The sequence below is a fragment of the Delphinus delphis genome, chromosome 10 (genome assembly GCF_949987515.2).
Source record: "Delphinus delphis chromosome 10, mDelDel1.2, whole genome shotgun sequence".
NCBI lineage: Eukaryota > Metazoa > Chordata > Mammalia > Artiodactyla > Delphinidae > Delphinus > Delphinus delphis.
Window position 1 is genome coordinate 67,448,468 of NC_082692.2, and position 23,343 is coordinate 67,471,810.

A 23,343-nucleotide genomic window follows, 5' to 3' on the forward strand; every position below is an offset into this window, starting at 1 on the left:
CCACTTCTGCTGGCCCTCTCACACCACCATCACCTCTCACCTGCTATTTACTATAGCTTCCTAAGTGGATGCCCTTCTTCCCCCAAACATTTACTAATTAATTCTCTACAGAGCAGTGACTTGTTTTTTCTTTTTATTGTGAACCAGATCCTATTACTTTTCTGCTTTCAACCCTCTCATGACTTCCCACTGCTTGGGAGGAAGGAAGAGCCCAACTACAGCAGAAGTCTCAGCTGACCAAGGCTGAGACTAGAAGCTGTAAGAGGGATTATTTTCAGTTTCAATTCCAAAAGCATTTATTTTCAAACTTTCCTTTCTCCCTGGGAATGTGCTAATGGAAAAGGGGTTTGTGTATTAAGGGGCATTTCTGTGTTACTTGCAATATTATTCAAGAGGTATGTGTATGCTGTTGTTGAGCTCTATTTAAGGCGGGACATAAGGAGTGAATTCTAGTAACATCCTCTGATCCACAACAGGGTTTTCAGGGGTTCAATCTGAACCTGACCCTTCTGGCCCCAGGAGAATGAAGTAGGAGCAGGTCTGTCCAAGGGGGAGGCCTCATGAGCAGGGGAGCAGGAGGGAAGCCCTGTAGCTTCCTCCCCCAAGGGGACCACGCTGCCGCTTGAGAACCGTAGGCTCAGCTGTTGGGCCCAAGGCATTAAGGGAAAGTTCAGAGCCGATCCTTAACACACCTTGCTCATTTTCCATTGAAGAGGACACTTCCCTGCACTGCTGCCTCTCCAATCAGCCTCTCCACCTCCTCTTTACTTAACTCCATGGCAGAAGCTGAATTATCCAGTTGGTGGAATCAGGAGAACACATTAACCTGGCAGGGTCACTGTTGTGAGGAATCATGCAGCCTGGCTGTCATTTAGACCAAGGGCAGAGCTATTCCCACTTCTGACACTGTCCCCAAGCAGTGAGCAATGCAGGGTCCCACCTCCACCCGGACCCTCACCCCAAGGGCAGTCTAGCTCCTAAAGCTTCCTAACCTGGCCTGGGTGGTGCAGATCAGCCTGACTTGTAGGTCTAACTGTCTTTCTTTCAGTCCTCAGACCCCACAGCCAGCCCTTACACACACTGAACAGCCACAGCTTCTTAGCTGAGGGATCAGCAGCTTCTGACCCCAACCAGCCCGGAGCACTGGGTGGAAAGCTGGCCTAACAAAGTCGTAGAGGATACTCAGGGTCTAGGAGCCAGAAGCCAGCTGAGGGCTCCATCCCCAAATTCGCTGGAAAGGATAAAGCCCCCAGGCCTTTACTAAGCCATCCCCTGCCATCCCCCTGCCCTCCCCAGTCAAGAAGCTAGAGGAGACAAGGCCCAGAAGAGGAGGCTTTTAATACAAAGAAGGCAGGGGATGGCCTGGGAAGAACTTAAATAAAGGGGATGAGAGAGTCAGGAGCCAGCAGTAGGGGGCCTGGGGGCCCTGTGGAGAGGGATGATGCAGACGGAGTTCCGGGCCTCTTTGATCCGCCACCACCGGCCAAGCCTGCAGGGGCGAGAGGAGCAGCTGAGGGCGGGCCCAGCCCCACCCCATTCCCACCCAGCCACCCACCCTATGCCATTTGCCCCACCCGCACCCCTCCAGAAGTGCCTCATACCTGTGCTCCTGCCCTACCCCGGCCACCAGGAAGTCCCCAGCACTGGAGAACTTGAGGCTATTGATAAAGCCCACCTGAGAAGAGGGAGGGACAAGGCAGTAAGATGTGAGACCAGATCCCTCACCACAGCCCCAGCATCACAGTCAAAGGCCCAGCCTGGGTTAAACCCCTGCTCTGCGTCCTGCCACCTGGGCCAGCCCTCTACCCCTCAGGGCCTCAGCATCCACCTCTGTGAGATGGGGAAAGTAGAGCACAGGCCTCGCAGAGAGTTTGTGGGGATGAAGGAGATGGTGTACACCAAGTAGGGCCTGGCTCCTGGTCCTGGCTCTGGAGACTCCATGACCATCACCATTGACCCAAGCCCTGAACTGTCACTAGAAGTCACTGACAGATCCTGCCACTCTGCCCTAGGTTGCACCAAGTCCACACACCCTAGCCTGGCATTCAGTCTGGCACCAGTCATGCAGATCCCATCACAGGGCCAGGCCCTCCAATGCCTTTGCCCACACTTCCCTGCCTTGTACCCCAGTAACCAGGACAGGGCCTACGACAGGAGGGGAGTGGAGGCGGGGAAGGGAGAGGAAGAAGGGAGGGTTCCTGCAGGCCCTGTGCTAGGAGCTGGGGCTAGAAAGAGAAATCATAGCTGGCCCTGCTCTGAGGAACCGCCCTTCTGGCAGGAAAACACTGTAACGGGCCTTGGGAGTGTGGTAAAGACAGGCTGGGTATTCAAGCCTCACTCACCAGGGGGATGTCGCAGAGAAGGTCAAGCTGCCGGAAGCCCTCCCCGCATTGCCAGAGCCGCACAGAGTTGCTGTGAGAGCCTGGGGGACAGGGAAGACAGTGAGCACCCCCCTCACCAGCCCACCCTGAGATCCCCTCCTTTCTGCCACACAGGGCACCCACCTGTGGCCACGAGGTCCGTGTTGAGCAGGGCTGCCACCGATGACACCCAGAAGGGCTGCTCCAAGCCCAGCTCCCCCCGCAGCCCATGGGCCTCACGCTGCAGGGCAAGTGGCCGCTTCTTAGAGAGGCCCCACAAGGCTACAGAACTGTGGACAGGGAGCACCGTCAGTGAGGGGGCCAGGGGCAGGGCAGAAGGGCCACACGGCAGGAAGGGACCAAGTGCACACCAGCCACAGGAAGCAGACCAGGTCCCCTGCGCTCTTTGCCTCAATGTCCTCATCTATGGAAAGGGGCTACTACAGCTCCCGAGCAGGAGGATTCTACGCGGCAAGTCCAGGGGCAGTGGCAGTGGTAGAAGGCAGCACTTACCCATCGTCTGCACCCGACACCATGTGCTCCTCGTTGATGAGCTGGATGCTGTCAATGGAGCCCCTGGAGAAAGGCACCATGAGGGGCGTGGCCCAACCTCACCCCCAGCCTATGCGGGTGGCCCCCTCAATGCCCGGTGCAGCAGGCCGCCTTACTGGTGGCCGTAGAAGACAAGCTGGGACTCCTCGGGGATCTTCCACACACGCACGGTCCCGTCCCGGCCCCCGGCGGTCACGCAGCACTCCCTGCTCAGAGCATCCAGTGCAGCCACAGCATCCTGGTGCCCGAAGCTGGAGAGGGAGACAGAGGGAGGATGGGGTCACCCGTGAACCTGCACGCACACATCCGCGTGCCCTCTGTCTGCGCATACTCACAGCGTCTCCACGTAGGAGTTCTCCGCCACATTCCACACCTTCACAGAGCGGTCGTGGGACGTGCTGTAGAGCTGGTGGGTGCCTCTGCGGAATGCCAGCCCCTAAGGGTGCATGGAAAGAGGGCAAAAGGAATCTGGACTACAGCAGGAGAGACAGAGGTCAGGCCCAGGGAGGACGTCCTGAAAAGCAGGTCACGTGGCACAGGAAGCCAGCCCCCATCAAGAGCGCTGTGGGGCTCTACGTGGAGCCAGGGGCACACTTGCCTGCCCTCAAGCAAGTACAGACTTCTCAGGCCTCCCTCTCCCTAGGCAAGCTCGACTCAGTCTCCCCCAGCTCTTCCCTATTGCTTCACCCTGTTTCTGTCCTGTTCACCAAAGTGCAGGTTCCCTGAGGATGGGGACCCACTGCCTCTTTCACACCATTCCCTGGATCCCAGTACCATGCCTGGCCCACTCGGGTGCTCGAGAAACGTCCACTAAAGGAGGCCCAGCTTCTCACCGACACGGCGTCCCGGTGTCCCGTGAAGGTGTACAGGTGCTGGCAGCTCTGGGCCTCCCAAATGAGAATGAGCTTGCTGCGGTCACCCGAGGCCTATGGAGACAAGGGCAATGGCCATGGGCACCCACCATGTGCCCACACCTCTCACCTACTCCCGGGGCCAATCCTGCCTTACCAGGTACTTGCCATCGGAGGAGATGGCCATGCAGAGGACGTGGCTACTATGGCCGGAGGGCTGCCCCTCGGCACCCTTCTTGGCTCGAGGGATCACATGAAGCTTCCGTCCACTTTCCACACTCCCTGACACCAAGGGGGAAGAGAGATGCTACTGGGACACAAGGCAGGACTGTCTGGCAACCCCCCTCAAGGGCAGCGTGGCACCATGGAAAAACTCCTGGCCTCAGGTCAGAAGATCTGGTTTAGCCACTGTGAGCCCCTGGACAAGTCACCTCAGTTTCCTCATCTGTTAAGTGGTGACAATAATCCCAAAGAGCAGCCATGAAGCCCAGAAGAAAAGGGACAGGAAAGTGCTTGGGACTGATGGTACGAGCTCTTCCTGTTACTACTATGGGTGGATGAGGACAGCCCTCAGTGGTCAAAGGCCAGGAACCCAGGAGGACCAGGAACTCAATCCCAGGACTGCACAGAGCCTCAGCTGTCCTCTAGTCCAACTGCCCAACTGAAGCATCAACTCCCATTAAATCATCATCCTGCCTCCACTCCATCATCTCCAATGACATTGACAGGGAGCTCACAAGTCCCACTCCTGGGCAGAAGCTTCCACTGTCATCCAGAGAACACCTCTTTGGAAGCAAACCTGTCTCCGGAAGCTTCCCCCGTCGGGTCTCAGTTTTCCCTGATTATTTCTTCCTCCCCAGACCAGCTGGCCCAGATGATCCCTCACAGCTGCACCCCCACGCAGGCACTCACTCACACTTAATAATGGTGCAGTCTTTGGCGGCAGAAAAGATGGCCAGGTCGTCAGGGGTGATAACCAAACATGTGATGGACAGCTGGTGGCCCCGTAAGATTCGAATGTCAGCAGGGTCTGGGGCCTGGATCTAGGCAGGCAGGGACCGGGTCACTGCAACTAGGGGCAGGAAGGCCCCCCTCCACACACACACATGCCATCCTTTCCCACCACACTGCCCAGAAGGAAAACCGGACCCAGGGCTGCCAAGACCAGACCATTACCTGACCCTGTCTGCCCAAGTGCCCACTATGTTCCAGAGCAAACACCCCACAGCCTGAGTCCCCAGTTGGGCCATCTGCCCACCAACCCAGGTGATTCCCTCCAATCTGACACCAAAGTGCCCTGTCTGCTCACCTCCTTTGCCACCGACTTCTGCAGCCTGCCTCTCTGCTCGAGCTGCATGGAGAGGAGAGGGGTGAGATCCCAGGAGCAGGACCAGCCCCATCCCTTCCCTCCCACCACCCTCCCTCCACACTCACCACGTCCTCCTTCAGCCTCCCTGCCACCTGGTCCTCCTCAAATTCGCGGGCCTCGGCCTTCTCCTCCTCTGTGTAGGACAGACCAAGCCAAGTAAACCCAGGCCAACAACACCCCACTTTTCCCTTCCCATCCCCACCCACCACCTCAGTCCTGGGCCCTGAACATTTGGGCTGTGTCCCATGGAAGTTCAGGCCACCTCAGCCAAAGGGGAGGGAGGGCTGGATGGTCTCCTGCCCACCCCCTGCCTTTACTTATCAGATCAGTCTGAAGCCCCCTGAAGGCCTGGCCCACCCCAGAAGATCCATTAGAGCTCCTAGCCACCCTCCCACAGGGCCGCCAGCAGCAGCAGCCCCAGCAGCCCACCGGCTACGTGCATCAGTCACCCACCAGGTGGCTGGGGCCACAGCAGGCAGACTCAGGCATAGGCCCCGCCCCTCACCTGCCCAGTCCACAGGCTCACCTTGCTGCTTGAGCTGCTCAAGGTAGAGCTTGGCCAAGCGCAGCTTCTTCTCCTGTGCGGTCTCCTCCAGCTCCTCCACCTCCTCCTCCTCATTCCTCCTGGGAACTAGGCTGTGAGCAGGAGGAACTAGGCTGTGAGCAGGAGGGCTCGGCCCGCTCCTCTGGCCACTAGGACCGTGCTCCTCGCTGCTTCCCCAGCCACTTGACACCCCCATCCCTGCCAGCCCTCATGGCCAATGGTCTCACACACAGAAAACTGAAAGATGTGACTTACCAAACTGAAAGGGCCCACCCAGGGCCCAACGTAAGGGTGAAAACAGACCCCAAACCCAAAGAGATCACTGGGAAATCTCTCAACTCTGGAGGGAAAGAGAAGGTTCTACAGGCTTCCAAGAAAAATCAGACCGTATACAAAGGGTCAGGAATCAAAATGACTCCAGAAGCCTCAACAGCAACACTGAGAGGAGAAAACAAAGGAGCTGCACGTACAAAATTCGGAATAAAACGCTAACCACTGGAATGGCATGCCAGTTAAACCATTAATGATAAATGAAAACATATCAGATGTACAAGGTGCCACAAAAGTGGTCCTTTCTCCTTTTAAGGATGGAGGATGTGCTCCCTGAACAAGAGAGTAAGCTAAGAATGGGGAAGGCACGGGAGACAGGAAACAGAAGATCCAACATGTAAAGCAGAAACGGTAGATCTCAGAACAACAACGACCCCCCAGACACAGGGGAGCAGCCAGCCCAGATCTGATGCAAGGAACCAAGAGGCAGATGTGTTGGGACTATCAACGCCCCATCCTCACTGCCAAGGCACCATCCTCTACCCTGAGGATGGGATTCCAGGTGAAGCTTAACTGGGCCTGGCTTGACCTTGTGCTAGTGAAGTCCCTGCTTTCCCCTCCATGCCCCTCACTCAAGATAAGTCCTACTTTGACTTGCTCCTGGGAGCTGGAGGTAAGTCACGGGAACTCAGAAGCAGAAAACCCAGGGCAGCCCGTTCCCTCTGATCAAGTGCCTGTAGATACCTAGTCGCTGTCAGGTAGCCCAATTGTTTCCTAGACTCATCCATGACCTTGCCCACAACTTCCCCAGAAACGACCTTGTAAATTCTCAAGGAAGCCAAGGCCTGACCATGCTCCTGAGACCGGTTAGTACCCAGTGCGCAGCAAGTCTTCAGCCAACAGGGTTGGTGCTGCCCTTCCCTCATACACCAGGGTCTTAACTTCTACTCAGTTTACCCAAGGAATCAATCTATTGTTTCGGGTTCACACATAGAAGACAGAACTCTAAAGAAAATCAAAGCAAGTATACAACCATTGTAATTCCACTCAAATAACATTCTGGAAAAGGCAAAATTCTAGGGACAGCAGTTACTGGTTGGAGTGGGGTGGGAATTGACTGCAAAGGAGCCATGGGGGATTTTGGTGGGTGGTAAAACCCTTCTATATCTTTACAGTGGTGGTAGTTACACGACTATATGCGACTGTCACAACTCACAGAACAGTACACTAAGAAAGGTAAATATTACTGTATGTAAGTTATACCTGAATCAGAAAAGGGAAAAGGAAAAAAAAGAAGAAAAAGGAAGGAAGGAAACCAAAGAAATGATTAACTTAAGTCAGGAATGGCAGTTGGGGCTTCTAAGTTTCTACGAATGGTCTAGTTCTGGTGGGTGCACAGAGGTTCATCATTTCATCATTACTCTTTATGGTACAATTACATTTCGTTAACTCTTCTGTAGCTGATACATTTCACAATACATTTTAAAAATATTTAAAAGTGCTTAGCACAGGGCCTGGCACACACCCACAGTAACCTTAAGACTACAAAAAGTATATATTAAATCTGTGAGCAGGTTAAGGCCAACATGTACTCAACTTTTAGAATTAGAATTTCTAAAGCCAACTCTTAAGGAAGGCACCGGGATTCTCTGATATGACAGCTTCCATGCCACAGGGTCAGGCCTGATACCTTGCCAGCCCCCTCTGAACTCTGCAACATACTCCACCCCCATCACCTGCACAATGGAGGAGGTACGCAAAGCCCTCCACAGTCCAGATGCACCCACTGCCTACCTCCCATCCTCTTCATCTCCCATCTAGCCCACTTAGCCCCCAGACTTTTCTCTGGTCCCTGAATGCCTTCCCTATCTCTCCATGAGGAACCCCTCCTCATCTCTCCAGGCCCCATTTAAACTCCCCTTCTCTGTTCCGACAACACGCAGCTCTAAGATACACATCCCACCACAACACATTCCGTCTTCACCTGCCTGCTCATCTCTGTTCTCTCAACAGTGAAACTAGTGCCTGGCACTCTCAACAACTGTGAAATTGTGGGAGAACAGAATGAAGAACTAGCAAGCATTTCTTGCATCCCTCTCCCCTTGCCTGGAGTTCAGCTCCCTGTCATGAAAGAAGGTCTCACTGGTCTCCCATTAGGACTGGGGGTCCTCCCCACACAGAGACCGCCCCTGCAGTGAAGGAAATGACAGTTCTCAGGGTCAAAAAGTGGAGGAAAGAATCAAGATCTGAGAATCAAGGGTCAGAGTCCTGGGTTCTAGGCCCAGCTCTAGCCCCCGTCATTGAGTACTCCTTCCATACACAAATGGGCCCCAGTGTTCTTTTCTACTAGGTGGAAAAAAAGAGCTCACCTCTCAGTCTCCGAGTCGCTGGAGATCTCCTCATTCATCTTGCCGCCACCCTTGGACTTGCCCTTGTCCCCAGAAGAGTCGCCCTAGGAATTATATAATACTTTCTTTGGTCAGGGGTCCCGACCACCCCGGCTCGACCAAGGGCCCCTTAGGGTCCCTCGAGAGTCACTGGGAAAGGCGGTAGCCCCCGGCTCAAGTGAAAGGATTTTTCAGTATTTGGCGCGCGGAGAACGGGACGAAGCTGACTCCAGCTGGGGTCCCGGGGTCGAGGGGTCCGGTGCCGGGACCCCCGGATGGGGATAATGGCCCAGTAACATAGGATGGACCCCGGCCCGCCAAAGCGCCGTGCTCACCTTTCGCCGCAACTTGCCGGCCCCCGCACCAGCCCCGGCCCCCGAGGCCGGCTTTCCCCTCTTTCGAACCGCCCCAGTCGCCGACATGCTGCCCACCGTGTGTGTTGCGGCGGCTCCTGGCGAACTCACGTGGCGGCTGAACCCGGGCCGTCCCACAAGACTCCAAGCCAAGATAGGCTCCCACCGCCTGGTGGGCCCCGCCTCCCACAGCTCCATTGGGCCCTTGGGTAGGTTCTGTCTCGCCCCCAAGCGCCCATAGGATAAATGTCTGTGGCCACGCCTCCTAGGACTCCTATAGGCTCCCGCGCCCGGCTCCAGTAGGAAGCAAGCCTCTCCCTGGCGCTTCCGGCCAACGGCTGCGGCGCGTGCGCCCTGCCGGTGACTGACGTATGAAGAGGGGTCGGACCCCGACACCGTCTCTGTGTTTGCTCTCCTTGGACGCTGGGGGGCGCCAGAGACGCGGGATTCCTTTTCCTGGAACGTGACTCGTCCCCGTCAGGGGCGGGGGCCAGGGTGAGAGAGTCTGACTCCAAATAACCGGGGCGGGGGAGAGGGATCCGGCAGTCCCCGGGAGAAGGCAATGCCCGCACCTGGGGCCAAGGTCACTGGACAACCGGTGGATACGTATTGCATGCCTCAGGCCAGATGAGCAGCTCTAAGGGCGCGTCAGTCCCCTGGGCCTTGGCTGTGTCCGGATCAAGTGTCCACCCATCCATGGGACAGGCTGCCTGCCCGCCTCGTCCTGCCCAGCCTCTGACTCACCAGACTGGTGGCCAAATAGCTGGAATCCTACCCACACCCACTTCTTCCCTGCTCCCCTAAGGCTTACGAGAGGTTGTTAGAACTAGGACTGCCTGGGAGTTACTGACCTGGTGGCCACAACCTCTCCCAGGTCCCTGCTTCTCTTAGGTGAGTGCTCTATGGCCTCTCCCACAGCCCTCCACAGGGCAGGGCAGGGCGGGTGTGACTGACCCTTGCCCTCTGGCAGTTCAATGCCACTGGTCTGGGACGGAGGCTGGCACCCCAGAACTCTTGAACCTGCTGGGAAGGGTTTCTGCGCTATTGGGTCCTAATCTTTGGAGAGACAGATCTGGCCTTAGGAGTGCTAGCCCCCCGGGAGCCACTGCCCACTCTCCTCCATAGCTGGGGTGACTCAGCCCAGCAACCATGCCAGGTCCAAGTTAGCTGAGATGGGGGAGGAGCAGAGAGTGCTCTGGGGAGAGGAGCCCAGAAATGGGAGGGGGCAGATTCTCCTTTCACTTTCCCTTCAACCTCAGAACACACAAAAGAGCCATAGAGGGTGGAGAGCCCCTCTTCCTTGGCCAGACTGGGCAGACTGGACAGGGGCCTGGCCTGGCCCTGGTGACTGGAGAAAGGGGTGTATCTGGGGTGCAGAGAGCCGGTTTTGGTCAGGGACCGGGAGTGGGGAAATGGAGGCAGAGGGAGGTCACCAAAGGGCAATCTCAGGGTGGGGCAAGTTAGTGCTGTGCCAGCCAGGTGGGACGCAAATGTCATGGATGCCTGAGGACCCCCTCTGTGCCCTAGAACAGCCATGGCTCCAAAGCGCAAGCCCCAGGTACAGCGTGAGGGTCCTGAGAAGAAGAAGGGGCGTCAGGGGGCACAAGAGGAGGACAGTTTCCGCTCCACTGCCGAGGCCCTCCACCCACAGAGAAGCGCATAGCCTAAGTGGACCCCCTGTGCCCACTCAGCTGCAACCCTAGGACCCAGGTAAGCTGTAGTCCCCAGCCAGTCCCAGTGCCTGCTCCCTCTTGGGTACAAGTACACTCAGACCTCCTCCCCTCCCCCTTGGCTCTGGCTAAATAGCTCAAGGCTCCCAAGTAAACTGTGTTCTTCCAAGACCCCAAAGGTCAGGCAGGGCTATATCCCATCAGATCCAGGTGGGTCATGTCTGCTCTTCAGACCCCAGGACAGGCCCCTGAGCTGCTCAGTCTTCCCCCAACGACACTTAAGGCAGGGTTCCCAGACAGGGCCTCCTCTGACACCCCAGTGCAGTGTGATTCCTGTCAGCGTGCAGCCAGGTACCCCATCCCACTCAGGGGCGGCCGGAGCCAGCCTGCCCTCCACGCACCCACTCTGGCCACAGGTGCATGAAGACTACAACTGTACCCTGAACCAGACCAACACTGGGAGCAACAAAAACAAGTTCTACATCATCCAGCTGCTGGAAGAAGGTGACTGCTTTATCTGCTGGAACCGCTGGGGGCGCGTGGTGAGTACCACTCACCCACCCTGTGCCCACATCCTCCCCACCTATCCCTGCTCAACGCATGGCCCCTGCTTCCCGGGGTCCCCACAGCTTACTCAGGCCAAAAGGCCACAGCCTCTGACTGTGCCCTGCCCCACCTCTGACATCCAGGGGCGCTCGGCACAGGGCCTGCACAGTAGAGGCCAGCAAACATTTACGGCGGGCACTGTGGTAGGCACACCTCTGAAAGCTGTTGCTTGCCGGGAGAGGTGGGCCAGTCACAACTTAGCCGCTTCATGTCACTGGCGGATGCACAGAAGGACTTTGAAAAGAAGTTTCGGGACGAGACCAAGAACAGCTGGGCAGAGCGGGACCACTTTGTGGCCCACCCCAGCAAGTATACACTTATCAAAGTACAGAGAGAGGATGAGGCCCAGGAAGCCATGGTGAAGGTGAAGTGGCCAGAGAGGGAGGGTGGGCCTGGGCCGAGGGAAGGGACAGCCACTGCCCAGCTGTATACTCTCAGGCACAGGCCTTCCTCTCTGGCCTCGGTCTGGCCAGGCCCTGCTCTAGGTGCAGGTGCCCTGCCCAGCTGCTCCTGCCCAGGTGGGCCCTCTACCCCTAGGTAGACGGAGGCCCAGTGAGGACCGTAGTTCGTGGTTCAGCAAGTGCAGCCCTGCTCCCTGGACGCAGCCACACAGAAGCTCATCACCAACATCTTCAGCAAGGACATGTTCAAGAATGCCATGGCTGGGCTTCCCTGGTGGCGCAGTGGTTGAGAGTCCGCCTGCCTATGCAGGGGACACAGGTTCGTGCCCTGGTCCAGGAAGATCCCACATGCCACGGAGCGGCTGGGCCCGTGAGCCATGGCCGCTGAGCCTGCGCGTCCGCAGCCTGTGCCCCGCAACGGGAGAGGCCACAACAGTGAGAGACCCGCATACCGCAAAAAAAAAAAAAAAAAAAAAGAATGCCATGGCTATCATGAACCTGGGTGAGGGGGGAGGAGCCAGGAAGGGTAGCAGGGGTCTGGGGGTGGCAGGGCTGTGGGCCTGACTCCCCACTCTCCCCATCCCCCCAGATGTGAAGAAGATGCCACTGGGGAAGTTGAGCAAGCAGCAGATTTCCCGGGGTTTGGAGGCCTTGGAGGCAGTGGAGGCGGCCCTGAAAGCCCCCGCAGGTCGTGGTCTCAGCCTGGAGGAGCTGTCCTCCCACTTCTACACCATCATTCCCCACAACTTCGGCCGTAGCCAGCCGCCACCCATCAACTCCCCGGAACTTCTGCAGCCCAAGAAGGATATGCTGCTGGTGAGGGTTGGCAGGTTGCAGGCAGTGGGGTTACCAAACAGATAGATGGGGCAAGGGAGATGGGGGACAGATAGATCGACTGCGATGGGCAGGCCGAAGGACAGGGAGGGGAAGGACAGACAGATAGATGGGGTGGGGCTGAATAAGGTGGGGTGGCCATGGTCCTATTTATGTGGGAGGGGGAGGGGAGGCCCAGGGTCAAGGGGACACACAAGCTGCCAGTGCCCATCCCCTTAGGTGCTGGCAGACATCGAGCTGGCCCAGACCCTGCAGGCAGCCCCCGAGGAGACAAAGAAAGTGGAGGAGGTGCCACACCCACTGGACCGAGATTACCAGCTCCTCAAGTGCCAGCTCCAGCTGCTGGACCCAAAGGTGCCTGAGTACAAGGTGGGCCGGTCCCCACAGAGGAGCCGAGCTAGCAGTGGGCACTGGCCCCTTGCCTGTCTGCCCTCCAGGTGCCCAGAAGAATCCCTTTCCTAGGGCCTTCTCTCGCTGTGTCTCCAGGGCCTGAGGAGAGCTCTGGAACTGCAGGGGACAAGTGGAGGTTAGTCCATACATTTCTTGCTCTTGGCACCCAGTTTCTTCTCTCCCCGCAGGTGATACATCCCTGCTTGGAAAAGACTGGCAGCAAGTACAGTTGCCCTGCTCTTCAACATAGTTGGAGAGTGAACCGAGAAGGGGAGGTGAGGAAGATTCCCTCCCCACCATCACTACCTTGTCCCTTAGGGAGATGATCTTGGCTTATCTTCCCTTTAGCGAGTTGGCTGAGAAACTCTGACCAGTTTCCACCAGGCCTAGGTCTTGTGCATGTGTGCATGAGTATGTGAGTGACTAGGGAACCCTTGGCCTTGGTCATACCCTCTGATGGCAGATAGAAACACCTGAGCTTGGGTGGCATGACTCTCCTGGTTCCCATCTCCCCCCCTAGGGAGATCAGTTCCAGGCCCACGACAAGCTGGGTAATCGGAAGCTACTGTGGCACGGCACCAACGTGGCTGTGGTGGCCGCCATCCTCACCAGTGGGCTTCGCATCAGGCCACATTCTGGTGGCCGTGTTGGCAAAGGCATCTACTTTGCCTCGGAGAACAGCAAGTCAGATGGCTATGGTGAGGTGTCCCTCAGAGCCAAGCCCTGAGTGGGTATGGGGACACTAAGGAGCATGGGGCCCATTACTTGTCCCACCTGCAGTGGATCCAGGAGAGGACCCCTCGGATAGTTACTGACTAGAGAGCTCTGTGGGGCATCCTGGGGGTTGGGGGACTCAAAGGAGGCATCTGCTGGTCAGCGACAGCTTCCTGGAGAAGGCGATGCAGATGGGATGAGTGTGCCAACCTGACCTGGGAGGGGGTGAAAGAGGAGCCTTCAAGGTAAAGCAGCCAGGGAGTGGCACGAAGCCTGGGAGGCTGCGGCAGGTCAGCACCTCCAGGCACGGCCTGATGACAAAGCTTAGAGCAAATGCCTAGTGTGGGTGTGGGGCTTGGGGGCCCAGGAGGATCAAGCGAGCCTTATTCAGAAAGTGATGGGGAGTACAGTTGAACGTGGCTGCAGCCGTTGGGAGGGTGGCAAAGGCCAGAGGCTGCAGGAAGGCTGTGTTCCCATCCAGGCCAAATGTGATGGGCCCCCAGCCCAGGGCAATGGAGGCGGAGGAGAGAATCCATGAGAGGAGTATGTGGGAGGTGGGATGGGCAGCATTGTGGGAAAGGGTCGAGGGTGTCTCTAATGACCCCCAAGTTTCTGTCCAGGGGTGTCCTCACTGAGGTGACCTGCCCCTACTGGCTTCTCAGCCCAGGTTGACCTCATTATTGGAGACCACTGCCCTCCGCCACTCAAGAGACCAAGGTCGGAGGATTCACCCAAGTGCAGATGGAGCTGAAGGTTGCTCAAGGCCAAGGCGTCCACTAGGAGGGCAGAGGAGCCTAAGAAGAAGTGGAGGGTGGCCTCAGGAGAGCATTGCAAGGGGGTCTCAGGGTAGAGGGTGAAGGATGCCGTGGCAAAATCAGCAGAGCAGGCCTGAAAAGCCCCCACCCCAGATATGGTCACTGGAAGGCCATTACTGACCTTGGTGAGGGTGGCAGACGCCTGGACTCTGGGAGTTGAGCAATGGAGGAGAGAGTGGGGAGGGAGCACAGCCAGGACAAGGGGCCTGGAGAAATGGTTGGAGGAAGGACGGAAGAAAGATGGGTACTTTTCTGGGCCGGGGCAGCAAAGCCAAAGGAGATAACAGTGCAGCAGAGAGGAGCCCAGGGAGTCAGGCAGAGAGCCGGTCTGCCTACCCTGAGCCTCCCTGTGTCCCCCAGTTACTGGCATGTCCTGCGGGGCCCATGACATTGGCTACATGTTCCTGGGTGAGGTGGCAGTGCGCAGAGAGTACCGCATCACCGTCTATGAGCCCAGCTTGAAGCAGCACCCCCCTGGCTTCGACAGTGTCATTACCCGTGGCCACACAGAGCCTGGTGAATCCCATGAAGCTGGACAGGCCTAAGGATAGAGGTGAGGCTGAGATAGAGCAGGATGCTTTCAGGGAGGAGGTGAGCAAGGAAGGGGCTTGTGAGGAAGGACGAAAAGAAGCAGGATTCTTCAATGCAGTCATTCACTTTATCATTCAACAAACATTCACTGATTCAACAAATCTTTCCTGGGCATCCAGGAGAGCTTCAAAGAAGAGGTGTCATTGACTGAGCATTGAAAGATGAGCAGGCATTTCCCAGGCAGAGAAATGGGGGAGGAGATTCCAGGCAGAAGGCCCAGCCTATGCAGCGGTTTGGAGTTTGGCAAGGTGGGAATGAGTGGGCACTCCCTGTGGTAGAAGTAGAGAGCACAGGGGGTAGGACTTACCGGTAAAGCCAAGGACCAGTGACCCTTGGGTCATTCATGGCCCTTGCTGTGCCCTGCAGTTCCAACCCAGGACACCAAGCTAGAGCTGGATGGCCAGCAAGTGGTGGTGCCCCAGGGCCAGCCCATGCCCTGCCCAGAGTTCAGCAGCTCCAGCTTCTTCCAGAGTGAGTATCTCATCTACCAGGAGAGTCAGTGCCGCCTATGCTACCTGCTGGAGGTTCGCCTCTGAGCTGTCTGCCCGACCCGCCTCCCGTCCACCGCCAGGAGCTAGACCATCATCCTCAATCTTCCTCCCATCCCTGGTGCCCCCACATCACCCCTTCTTGCTCTCAAATCTCCCTCCTGTGTCCAGACAGTGATCCCCTCTCCCTCTAATCCTTGTGGTCCTGGCATGGCTGTGGCCTCAGTCTCGTCTCCTAAGGTGATGGGTGTGATGGATTGGCATTATTACTGGGACACGGATACAGCAGCCTATTCAAGCCTGTGTAGTTAGAGGGGCACAGGCTGAGAGTGGGCGGGTCCCACAACCCCCCGGGCCATCCACCCTGGCCCAGACTGTCCATCCGAGAGAGGCGTGATCACCGAGGTGGGCTGAACTTCAGACATGCACAGGCAAGTGCACATTGTATTGGCTCACCCCCCTGACCTCTGCCTGTGCCAAAGCTGCACCAGGCCTGGGCCTTCTTGCTTTCCACAGTGACCCACCACACCACATAGCAGTTCCAGCCCCACTCCAGGGAGTGACCACTCACACGGAGGACGTGGGTTGTACACACACTCCCACCCACCCTGGTCAGTCTACATTGGTCACTGCAACGACTGGCCTCCTCTGATCATTGAGCCTCCAAAAGGGACCGTCCCCATCAACTCAGAACTGTTGGTCATGTGGGGACCCACCTGGTGATTCTGTCCTTTAGCCCAGACGTGGCCAGGCAAATCAAGCATTCCTTGTGTCTTGGCACCAAACACCCATGTGTGTCTTCTATGTGAATATCATAAATGAATTGAGAATATCTGCAAGGGGTGCAGCTCTGCTGTCATGAAAGAATGCTAGTTATCACCCCAGGCTACCCTGTCCACAAACAAGGGGTGCAGATGCTAGACAGCAGGTCAGGGTCCAGTGCAGTGTCACACACCACATTTAGTTGTCGTGTCTCTTTGGTCTCCTTTCATCTGAAACCATTCTTCAGCCTTTTTTTTTTTCCTTCATAACTTAGACACTCTTGACACTACTGAAGAGTACAGGCCAGTTGTTTTATAGACTGTCTCTCAGTTCGGGTTTGTCTGATGTTTTGCAGTGATTAGATTCAGGCATTGCAGTTTGGGCAGGAACATTACATGAATGCTGTGTCCTCGGTGCACTGTATCAGGAGGGACATGTCCCATTCTTGGTGATGTAAATTTGGTTGCTCAAGGTCGTGTCCACCAGGTTTCTCCACTGGGAAGTTACCATTTCCCCCATTTTTAATTAATCAGTAATCTGTGGGGAAATATTTTGAGGTGTAAATGTTCCATTCCTCATCAACTTTCACCCACTAGCTTTAAAATCCAATGATGATTTTTACCTGAAATCAATGACTTGAATCAATTTTTGCTAAGATGGTTGCAAATGATAGTTAAATAATTTAATTCCATCATTTCTTCTATATTTATTAATAATAGCCCCCTTTGTTTATTATCAGTATGGATTTGTGGGTTCCTATTTTATGCAATGGGTTATAATCCATTACTGTTATTATTTTGATCCTCAAATTGTCCCAGCTTTGGCCAGCAGAAGGTCCTTTAAGCTGACTCCTGTGTCTACATCATTTTATGAGCACTTCCTTATGTTCTGGTATCACACGATGTTCCAGGCTCATCTTGCACAAACCTAGAATCAGCCATTTCTCCAAGGAGCCCTGGTTCCCTAGAGCAGGAAACGGTATTTAGAATCCAAGATCTGGGCAGTAGGTATGCTCTTTGGTACTGGGTGTCATTGCTTTTCAGTCCCAGTAGCAGAGAGGGCTAGGAAATATGTATATGTAAATAAACACATCTATCTGTGTTTGTTTCTCCAATTCCAATCCAACACCATATGGTCTCTCCATTCTTCCCCATATCCATGATTTTACTCCCTTCTCCAACTGTCAGAACTTTGGTTCTCATCAACATCAGTATATTTACTTATTTGCTCAATCCCACACAAAAAGCAGTTTCAGAATTGCTACACCCAATACCATTGTGAAAAACAAACTTTCTAATTAGAGCTCAAGATTTACTGAATCATTCAAGATTATCTTTTTGTCTTTAGACTGAGGGTCAATGGTCAAAGCAACAATTTGAACACAGGTTCAAATGTTACTTGGATTAGTTATTTATTTCCCTTCAGTGTGGTTATACTATTCATTTGAAATGCTGGTAGGTTCATTTGCTTCTATTTATATTCACTTTTAGGGTTTTTCTCATCTTTGTTGATTTATTTTTTTCAACATGTAGAGCATTAACATGGTCCTCAAAAGTCCAATCTATCCAAATCTATGCTCAGAAGAGTGTCCTCCTAGCCCTCTCACTCCATGCCCACCCACCTGCTGTAGTTTCTGGTTTATCCTTCCTGCATTTCTTTGGAAAAAAAACAAAAAACAAAAACAGACGAACTACAAAGTGTTTTGTGTGTGTGGTTTTTTTTTTTTTGGCCGCGCGGCATGCAGGATCTTCCCCAGCCAGGGATCAAACCCACACCCCCTGCAGTGGAAGCATGTAGTCTTAACCACTGGACCGCCAGGGAGGTCGCAAAGTGTTTTTTTTGTTTTTAATAAATTTATTTATTTTATTTATTTATTTTTGGCTGCATTGGGTCTTCATTGCTGCACGCGGGCTTTCTTTAGTTGCGGTGAGCGGGGGCTACTTTTCGTTGTGGTGAGCGAGCTTCTCATTGCGGTGGCTTCTCTTGTTGTGGAGCACGGGCTCTAGGCATGCGGGCTTCGGTAGTTATGGCACACAGGCTCAGTAGTTGTGGTGTGCGGACTCAGTAGTTGTGGCACATGGGCTTAGTTGCTTCACAGCATGTGGGATCTTCCTGGACCAGGGCTTGAACCTATATCCCCTGCAATGGCAGGCGGATTCTCAACCACTGCACCACCAGAGAAGCCCTTGTTTTGTTTTTATTTATTTAATTAATTTATTTTTGGCTGCGTTGGGTCTTTGTTGCTGCGCGCGGGCTTTCTCTAGTTGCAGCGAGTGGGGGCTACTCTTCGTTGCAGCATGCGTGCCCCTCACTGTGGTGGCTTCTCGTTGCGAAGCATGGGCTCTAGGCGCGCGGGCTTCAGTAGTTGTGGCATGTGGGGTCAGTAGTTAGTTGTTGTGGCTCATGGGCTCTAGAGCGCAGGCTCAGTATTTGTGGGCACATGGGCTTAGTTGCTTCACGGCATGTGGGATCTTCCCAGACCAGGGCTCGAACCCGTGTCCCCTGCATTGGCAGGCAGATTCCTAACCACTGCACCACCAGGGAAGTCCCTCCCAAAGTGTTTTAATTGCTAATTTAGTTGAATGATTTTGCAGGGAGCATGCACTCTCCAACCCACCATAGTCCCCATCCCTCCCTATTGCCTTCTCCAGTCCCCTGTTCTCATTTGCTTTCCCACCTGGCCCTGCTGAGCCCTCCCCAGACCTTGGTGGCTTGGAGGCTGCCCCAGGCCTGCAGGCCTAACTGGGCAGTGAGAAAGCCAATGCTCTCTCCTTCTTCTGAACCAAGACCTCAAGAAGCCAGCTTCACCTCCTGGAGGCAAATGCCCACATTCAAGTTGTGGTCAAGTACAGGAAGTGGTGCCTGTGTGGACAGAGCTTAGGAAGCAGGCGATCTGGTTTCCAGGTATAACTTGGCTGTGTAATCCAGAACACATTCCTTCCCTCTCTGAGCACCAGTTTTCTCATCTGAATAATAGAGAATTGGACCGGGGCCCTTCGAATTCCAGCAACAGGTGACTCAAATCCAGAGGTTCATGCTCTGTTGTCTGCCACCCAGATCTGTGCTGATGCGGACTGCGTGCCTATGAGGGGTTCTAGGGGCACAGAAACAAGCAAGACACAGACAAGGTCCCTGCTCTCAAGGGGCTTGCATTCTAATAAAACAGGATCTAAACAAGTATGTGCATAGATATGAAATACAATATCAGGTAGGAAAAGTACCAGGAAGAAAAATAAAGCAGGGTTAAAGGAGTAGTGATGGGAAAGTGGAACAGTTTTAGAAAAGATGGTCATTGAAGGCAGAGACCTGAATTAGGTGAGGAAGCAAGCCATGGAGAGATCTGGGGCAAGGGTGTTCTGACAGAGGAAACAGCACATGCAAAGATCCTGAGGTGGAAACCAGTTTGACATGTGGGAGGACAAGCATGAAGACTGTACGGCTGGAAGTATGGGAGGCAAGGAGGAGGCAGGTGAGGTCAGAGAGGTGGGGAGAAGGCCATCTCAGCAAAGAGGAGGTGAGATTCTATTTTGATGATGGGAAGTTCTTGGAAGGATGAGTGCAGGATCATGACCTGATCTCATTTGTCTTTAGAGGGATCCACTTCAGCCAGCTGTGTAGAGAGTGGATCTATGGTGTCAGTCAAGATCCAATCAACAAAAGAGAAATCACTCTATGTATTCCAGACAAGAGGAATTTGATACAGGGAAGGAATTGAACTACCAAAGGGGCTGGTAAGTCAACCCTGGGATTAGCAACAGCAGGAAGTTGCTACCACTCTTAGGCTGGACGAATGATGGTATTCCAATGCCCAGAGGCCAGGGTCACCCAGCAGGCACCAGAACCCCAGAGGGGACTGCCTGAAGGGAGCCAGGGCTATGGAGAGAGAATGTCCTCCACAGAGGCAGATCCAGAGGTAGATCCAGGCTGAGCATGAAAGGGAAGATACCCTGGCTTCTTCCCTCCTGCCACCCTCCAGCCTTCGGCTGGTAACTTCCATTGGCTGAATTTACCCAAAAACCAAATGACAAAGGAGCCTGGGAAATCAGTTTCTTAGAAGGCAGAGCAGTGCTGTGAAAGATGGGAATGGATCTAAGGGCAAACAGACAAATGACCAGCACAAGGTGCAGAAGCGGAGGCCAGGACAGATCTGAAATGGTCCAGGTGAGGGGTGATAGTGGCTGGGAGCATGGTAGTGGTGGTGAGAAATGGCTGGATTCAGACACGATGGATTGGATGTGGTGCGTGGAGGAAACGGAGGTGTCAATGGAAACTTCTGAGATGGCATTTACTAATGGGGGAAGACTCTCTGGAGCAGTTTGGGGTGGGGGGTCATAAGTCAAGTCCTGTTTTGGGGCATAGGACTTTTGAGATGCCCAGTTGACCCTGTACTGGGGGTGATGTTGAAGAGACAGCTGGAAACCCAAGACTGGGGTTCAAGGGAGAGGAAGGAGCTTCAGACACAAAGGCAAGCCATCAAGGTATACATGGGGTTTTGCTATGGGACTGGGTGACACCACCTGGGGGGCATATGCCCCATTGGAGTCACATGGCTTTCCCTGAGCCAATACCTTGGTGGTGGGGGGTGCAACACACTGACTGGCCAGGACTGGGTTTCATGCCTAGTCAGGAATGTGATATGAAAGGTGAGGGTCTTGCTCACCCAAACCACATGTCCTGAGTTGCGGAGAGGTGGCTTCCTAAAGAAAACTCAGAGTATGCTTAGCGGAAGGGGACTTGTTTCCTAACAGCAAAAACAAAACAAAACAAACAGCAGTTGCTCCCTAAGGGTTCCTCTCATTAATTCCACAGTGTCTTGAAGCACCTATTCTGTGCCAAGCTAATACCAGCTAAGCAACCTACTATGTGCCAAGTCCTGTGCTTTTCCCCTCACTTTACCTAGAGAACTAGCCCTACTGAGGACGAGAGGGTACCTAGGGGTCTCCCAGCTCCAGCTCTTGTCTCACTGGTACCTCAGTTTCCCCTCAGTACAAAGGCTGAATGATCCGATTAACCCCACTGATGGGGATGGCGGAAGACAGCAGATGTGGGGGGCAGCACTTCCCACCCCGGGAAAAGGCAGAATAGGATGTGGCTGACTCCAAAGCCCACACTCCAATGTCCTGAGTCTCACTCCAGCCTGTGCCTGCTCTGGGCCCCCCTCCCGAAGCACCCACAGCACTTCCACAGCACAGCCTTCAGCCTCCAGCTGGCAGCTGCTAGGACCCAGGGGGCCGGTGCCAGGCCCTGCCCCTCCCTTGCCAGCTCTGTGTATCTCCAAAGGGCAGCATCAAAGTGACAGCCAGTACCATCTCCAGCAGGGGCTGAGTTGCTGGGGTGGAGGAGAGAACCACAGTCCCAGCCTTGCACACTTCCATGGGGCCGGCCAAGCCCCCAAGAGAATGGCAGCCTGGGTGTCTGAGCCAGCACCTGGGCAGCCTGTGAGGTGAGAGGCTAGAGGAGCAACGGACGGGTGATGGGAATGGGGCCGGGGGTGGCGAGGGGCAGGCGGGGGAAGCTCCATTTCGCTCTCTGCATCCCAGCACAGGGTGAAGCCTGAGGGCACGAATGGCCAACGCCACAGGGCTGAACGCACCAGAAGTCGCAGCCTCGATGGGGTTGATCCTGGCGGCTGTCGTGGAGGCGGCAGCACTGCTGGGCAACGGCGCACTGCTGGTTGTGGTGCTGCGCACGCCGGGACTACGCGACGCGCTCTACCTCGTGCACCTGTGCGTAGTGGACCTGCTGGCTGCCGGCTCCATCATGCCGCTGGGCCTGCTGGCCGCTCCGCCGCCGGGGCTGGGCCGCGTGCGCCTGGGCCCCGCGCCCTGCCGCGCGGCACGCTTCCTCTCGGCGGCGCTGCTGCCCGCCTGTACGCTCGGCGTGGCGGCGCTCGGCCTGGCGCGCTACCGCCTCATAGTGCACCCGCTGCGGCCCGGCGCGCGGCCTCCGCCCACCCTCGTGCTCACCGCCGTGTGGGCGGCGGCGGGGCTGCTGGGCGCGCTCTCCTTGCTCGGGCCGCCGCCCGCACCGCCCCCTGCCCCGGCTCGCTGCTCTGTCCTGGCAGGGGGCCTCGAGCCCTTCCGGCCGCTCTGGGCGCTGCTGGCCTTCGCGCTGCCCGCCCTCCTGCTGCTCGGAGCGTACGGCGGCATCTTCCTCGTGGCGCGCCGCGCTGCCCTGCGGCCCCCGCGGCCCGCGCGCGGGTCCCGGCCGCGCTCCGACTCTCTGGACAGTCGCCTCTCCATTTTGCCGCCCCTTCGGCCTCGCCCGCCCTGGGGCAAAGCAGCCCTGGCCCCGGCGCTGGCCGTGGGCCAGTTCGCAGCCTGCTGGCTGCCTTACGGCTGTGCGTGCTTAGCGCCCGCTGCCCAGGCCGCCGCGGCCGAGGCGGCCGTCACCTGGGTAGCCTACACGGCCTTCGCGGCTCACCCCTTCCTGTACGGCCTGCTGCAGCGCCCTGTACGCCGGACGCTGGGCCGTCTCGCCCGACGAGCGCTACCCCGGCCCCCGCGGGCCTGCACTTCGCGGGCCTGGCACCCGCGGGCCCTCCTGCAGCACCTCCATAGACCTCCAGAGGGCCCTGTCCTAGGCCCTTCTGAGGCACCAGAACAAGCCCGGGATTTGGCAGGAAGGGAGAGCCTGAGCATGCCAGAGGCCACGTGAGAGATGTCTCCCAAGGTGAGCCGGGACTGGAGAAAGCAGGGTGGTATCACAAAGGGCCCATCCAGCCTCCAGCACAGCTTATGGCAGGTAGCCTGCCTGCACTTCTGGCTCTGGAATGGGAGAAAGGGGACCTGCAGCCAAGTGAGGCCCAGAGGCTTCTGGGAGCTAGGAATCCTGAGTTCTGGGCCCAACTCTGCATGGCCTTGTACACAGACCTACCCTTCACTAGGTATCAGTTTTTCCATCTGTACCCTGGACCATCTCTAAGGGCTTCTCCAGCTTGGGTGATCTGGACACTCATGGGTGATCCCCAGGCCAAGGAAGAAGCAGAGGTGGGCAGGATCACAGAAGGCCCTAATGGCTCACAGCCAAAGGGAATGGGCCAGGTAGGGCAGGGTCTGGGTTACAGCCACAGCAGGAGGAACCAGTGAAGGGACATTCAGAAAGACCTCCTGCACATCTGCACCAAGGAGAGGCTGGACAAAACTACTGGAACTCCTCCATCAGCTTCTAAAAATGCCCAGAAAACAACTGGATCGCTTTGGTGCCAGAGGCAGGAGGCTGGACAACATGACCCCCCAAAGAGCCCTGAAGCCCCAGAACTGGCATGTGGAAGGGGCCGAGGCCCAGCTGGGGCTGATGGAGTCACAGATGGGGGTCCTCTGGGGTCTCAGCTACACCCGTTTTCTGGAGGTTTTGCCAATACCCACAGTGTTTCACAGCTTCCTG

The 23,343-nt window shown here is 55.9% G+C and overlaps 3 protein-coding genes across 4 annotated transcripts; 2 read left to right on the forward strand and 1 right to left on the reverse strand.

Annotated features, from left to right (window-relative positions):
- Nucleotides 1-1,319: 1,319 nt before the first annotated feature.
- On the reverse strand, nucleotides 1,320-8,797 carry RRP9 (ribosomal RNA processing 9, U3 small nucleolar RNA binding protein). 2 transcript variants are annotated; one of them, XM_060021465.1, is made up of 15 exons: nucleotides 8,669-8,797; nucleotides 8,316-8,398; nucleotides 5,659-5,768; nucleotides 5,198-5,265; nucleotides 5,073-5,114; nucleotides 4,680-4,758; nucleotides 3,921-4,045; nucleotides 3,746-3,838; nucleotides 3,248-3,348; nucleotides 3,029-3,163; nucleotides 2,874-2,936; nucleotides 2,505-2,650; nucleotides 2,343-2,422; nucleotides 1,602-1,675; nucleotides 1,320-1,489 (listed from the first exon to the last, which is right to left on the reverse strand). In XM_060021465.1, the coding sequence occupies exons 1-15, from the start codon at nucleotides 8,753-8,755 to the stop codon at nucleotides 1,396-1,398; spliced, it is 1,380 nt and encodes a 459-aa protein (XP_059877448.1). In that variant the 5' UTR covers nucleotides 8,756-8,797; the 3' UTR covers nucleotides 1,320-1,395. The 2 variants fall into 2 exon arrangements, with proteins under 2 accessions (XP_059877448.1, XP_059877447.1); XM_060021464.1 differs by having other exon boundaries at nucleotides 4,680-4,806.
- Nucleotides 8,798-9,555: 758 nt separating this feature from the next.
- Nucleotides 9,556-17,058, forward strand: PARP3 (poly(ADP-ribose) polymerase family member 3). The gene is given in 13 exon segments (XM_060022620.1): nucleotides 9,556-9,577; nucleotides 10,219-10,326; nucleotides 10,329-10,396; nucleotides 10,773-10,902; nucleotides 11,142-11,326; nucleotides 11,500-11,532; nucleotides 11,534-11,648; nucleotides 11,953-12,179; nucleotides 12,417-12,551; nucleotides 12,776-12,862; nucleotides 13,108-13,285; nucleotides 14,477-14,632; nucleotides 15,074-17,058. Coding segments are annotated over 12 exon segments (1,590 nt in total). The 5' UTR covers nucleotides 9,556-9,577; nucleotides 10,219-10,220; the 3' UTR covers nucleotides 15,244-17,058.
- A 4,224-nt stretch (nucleotides 17,059-21,282) lies between these two features.
- Nucleotides 21,283-23,338, forward strand: GPR62 (G protein-coupled receptor 62). Its single transcript, XM_060022617.1, has 2 exons — nucleotides 21,283-21,400; nucleotides 21,498-23,338. Exon 2 carries the CDS (start codon nucleotides 21,523-21,525, stop codon nucleotides 22,612-22,614), a length of 1,092 nt encoding a protein of 363 aa, XP_059878600.1. The 5' UTR covers nucleotides 21,283-21,400; nucleotides 21,498-21,522; the 3' UTR covers nucleotides 22,615-23,338.
- The last annotated feature ends 5 nt before the right edge of the window (nucleotides 23,339-23,343 follow it).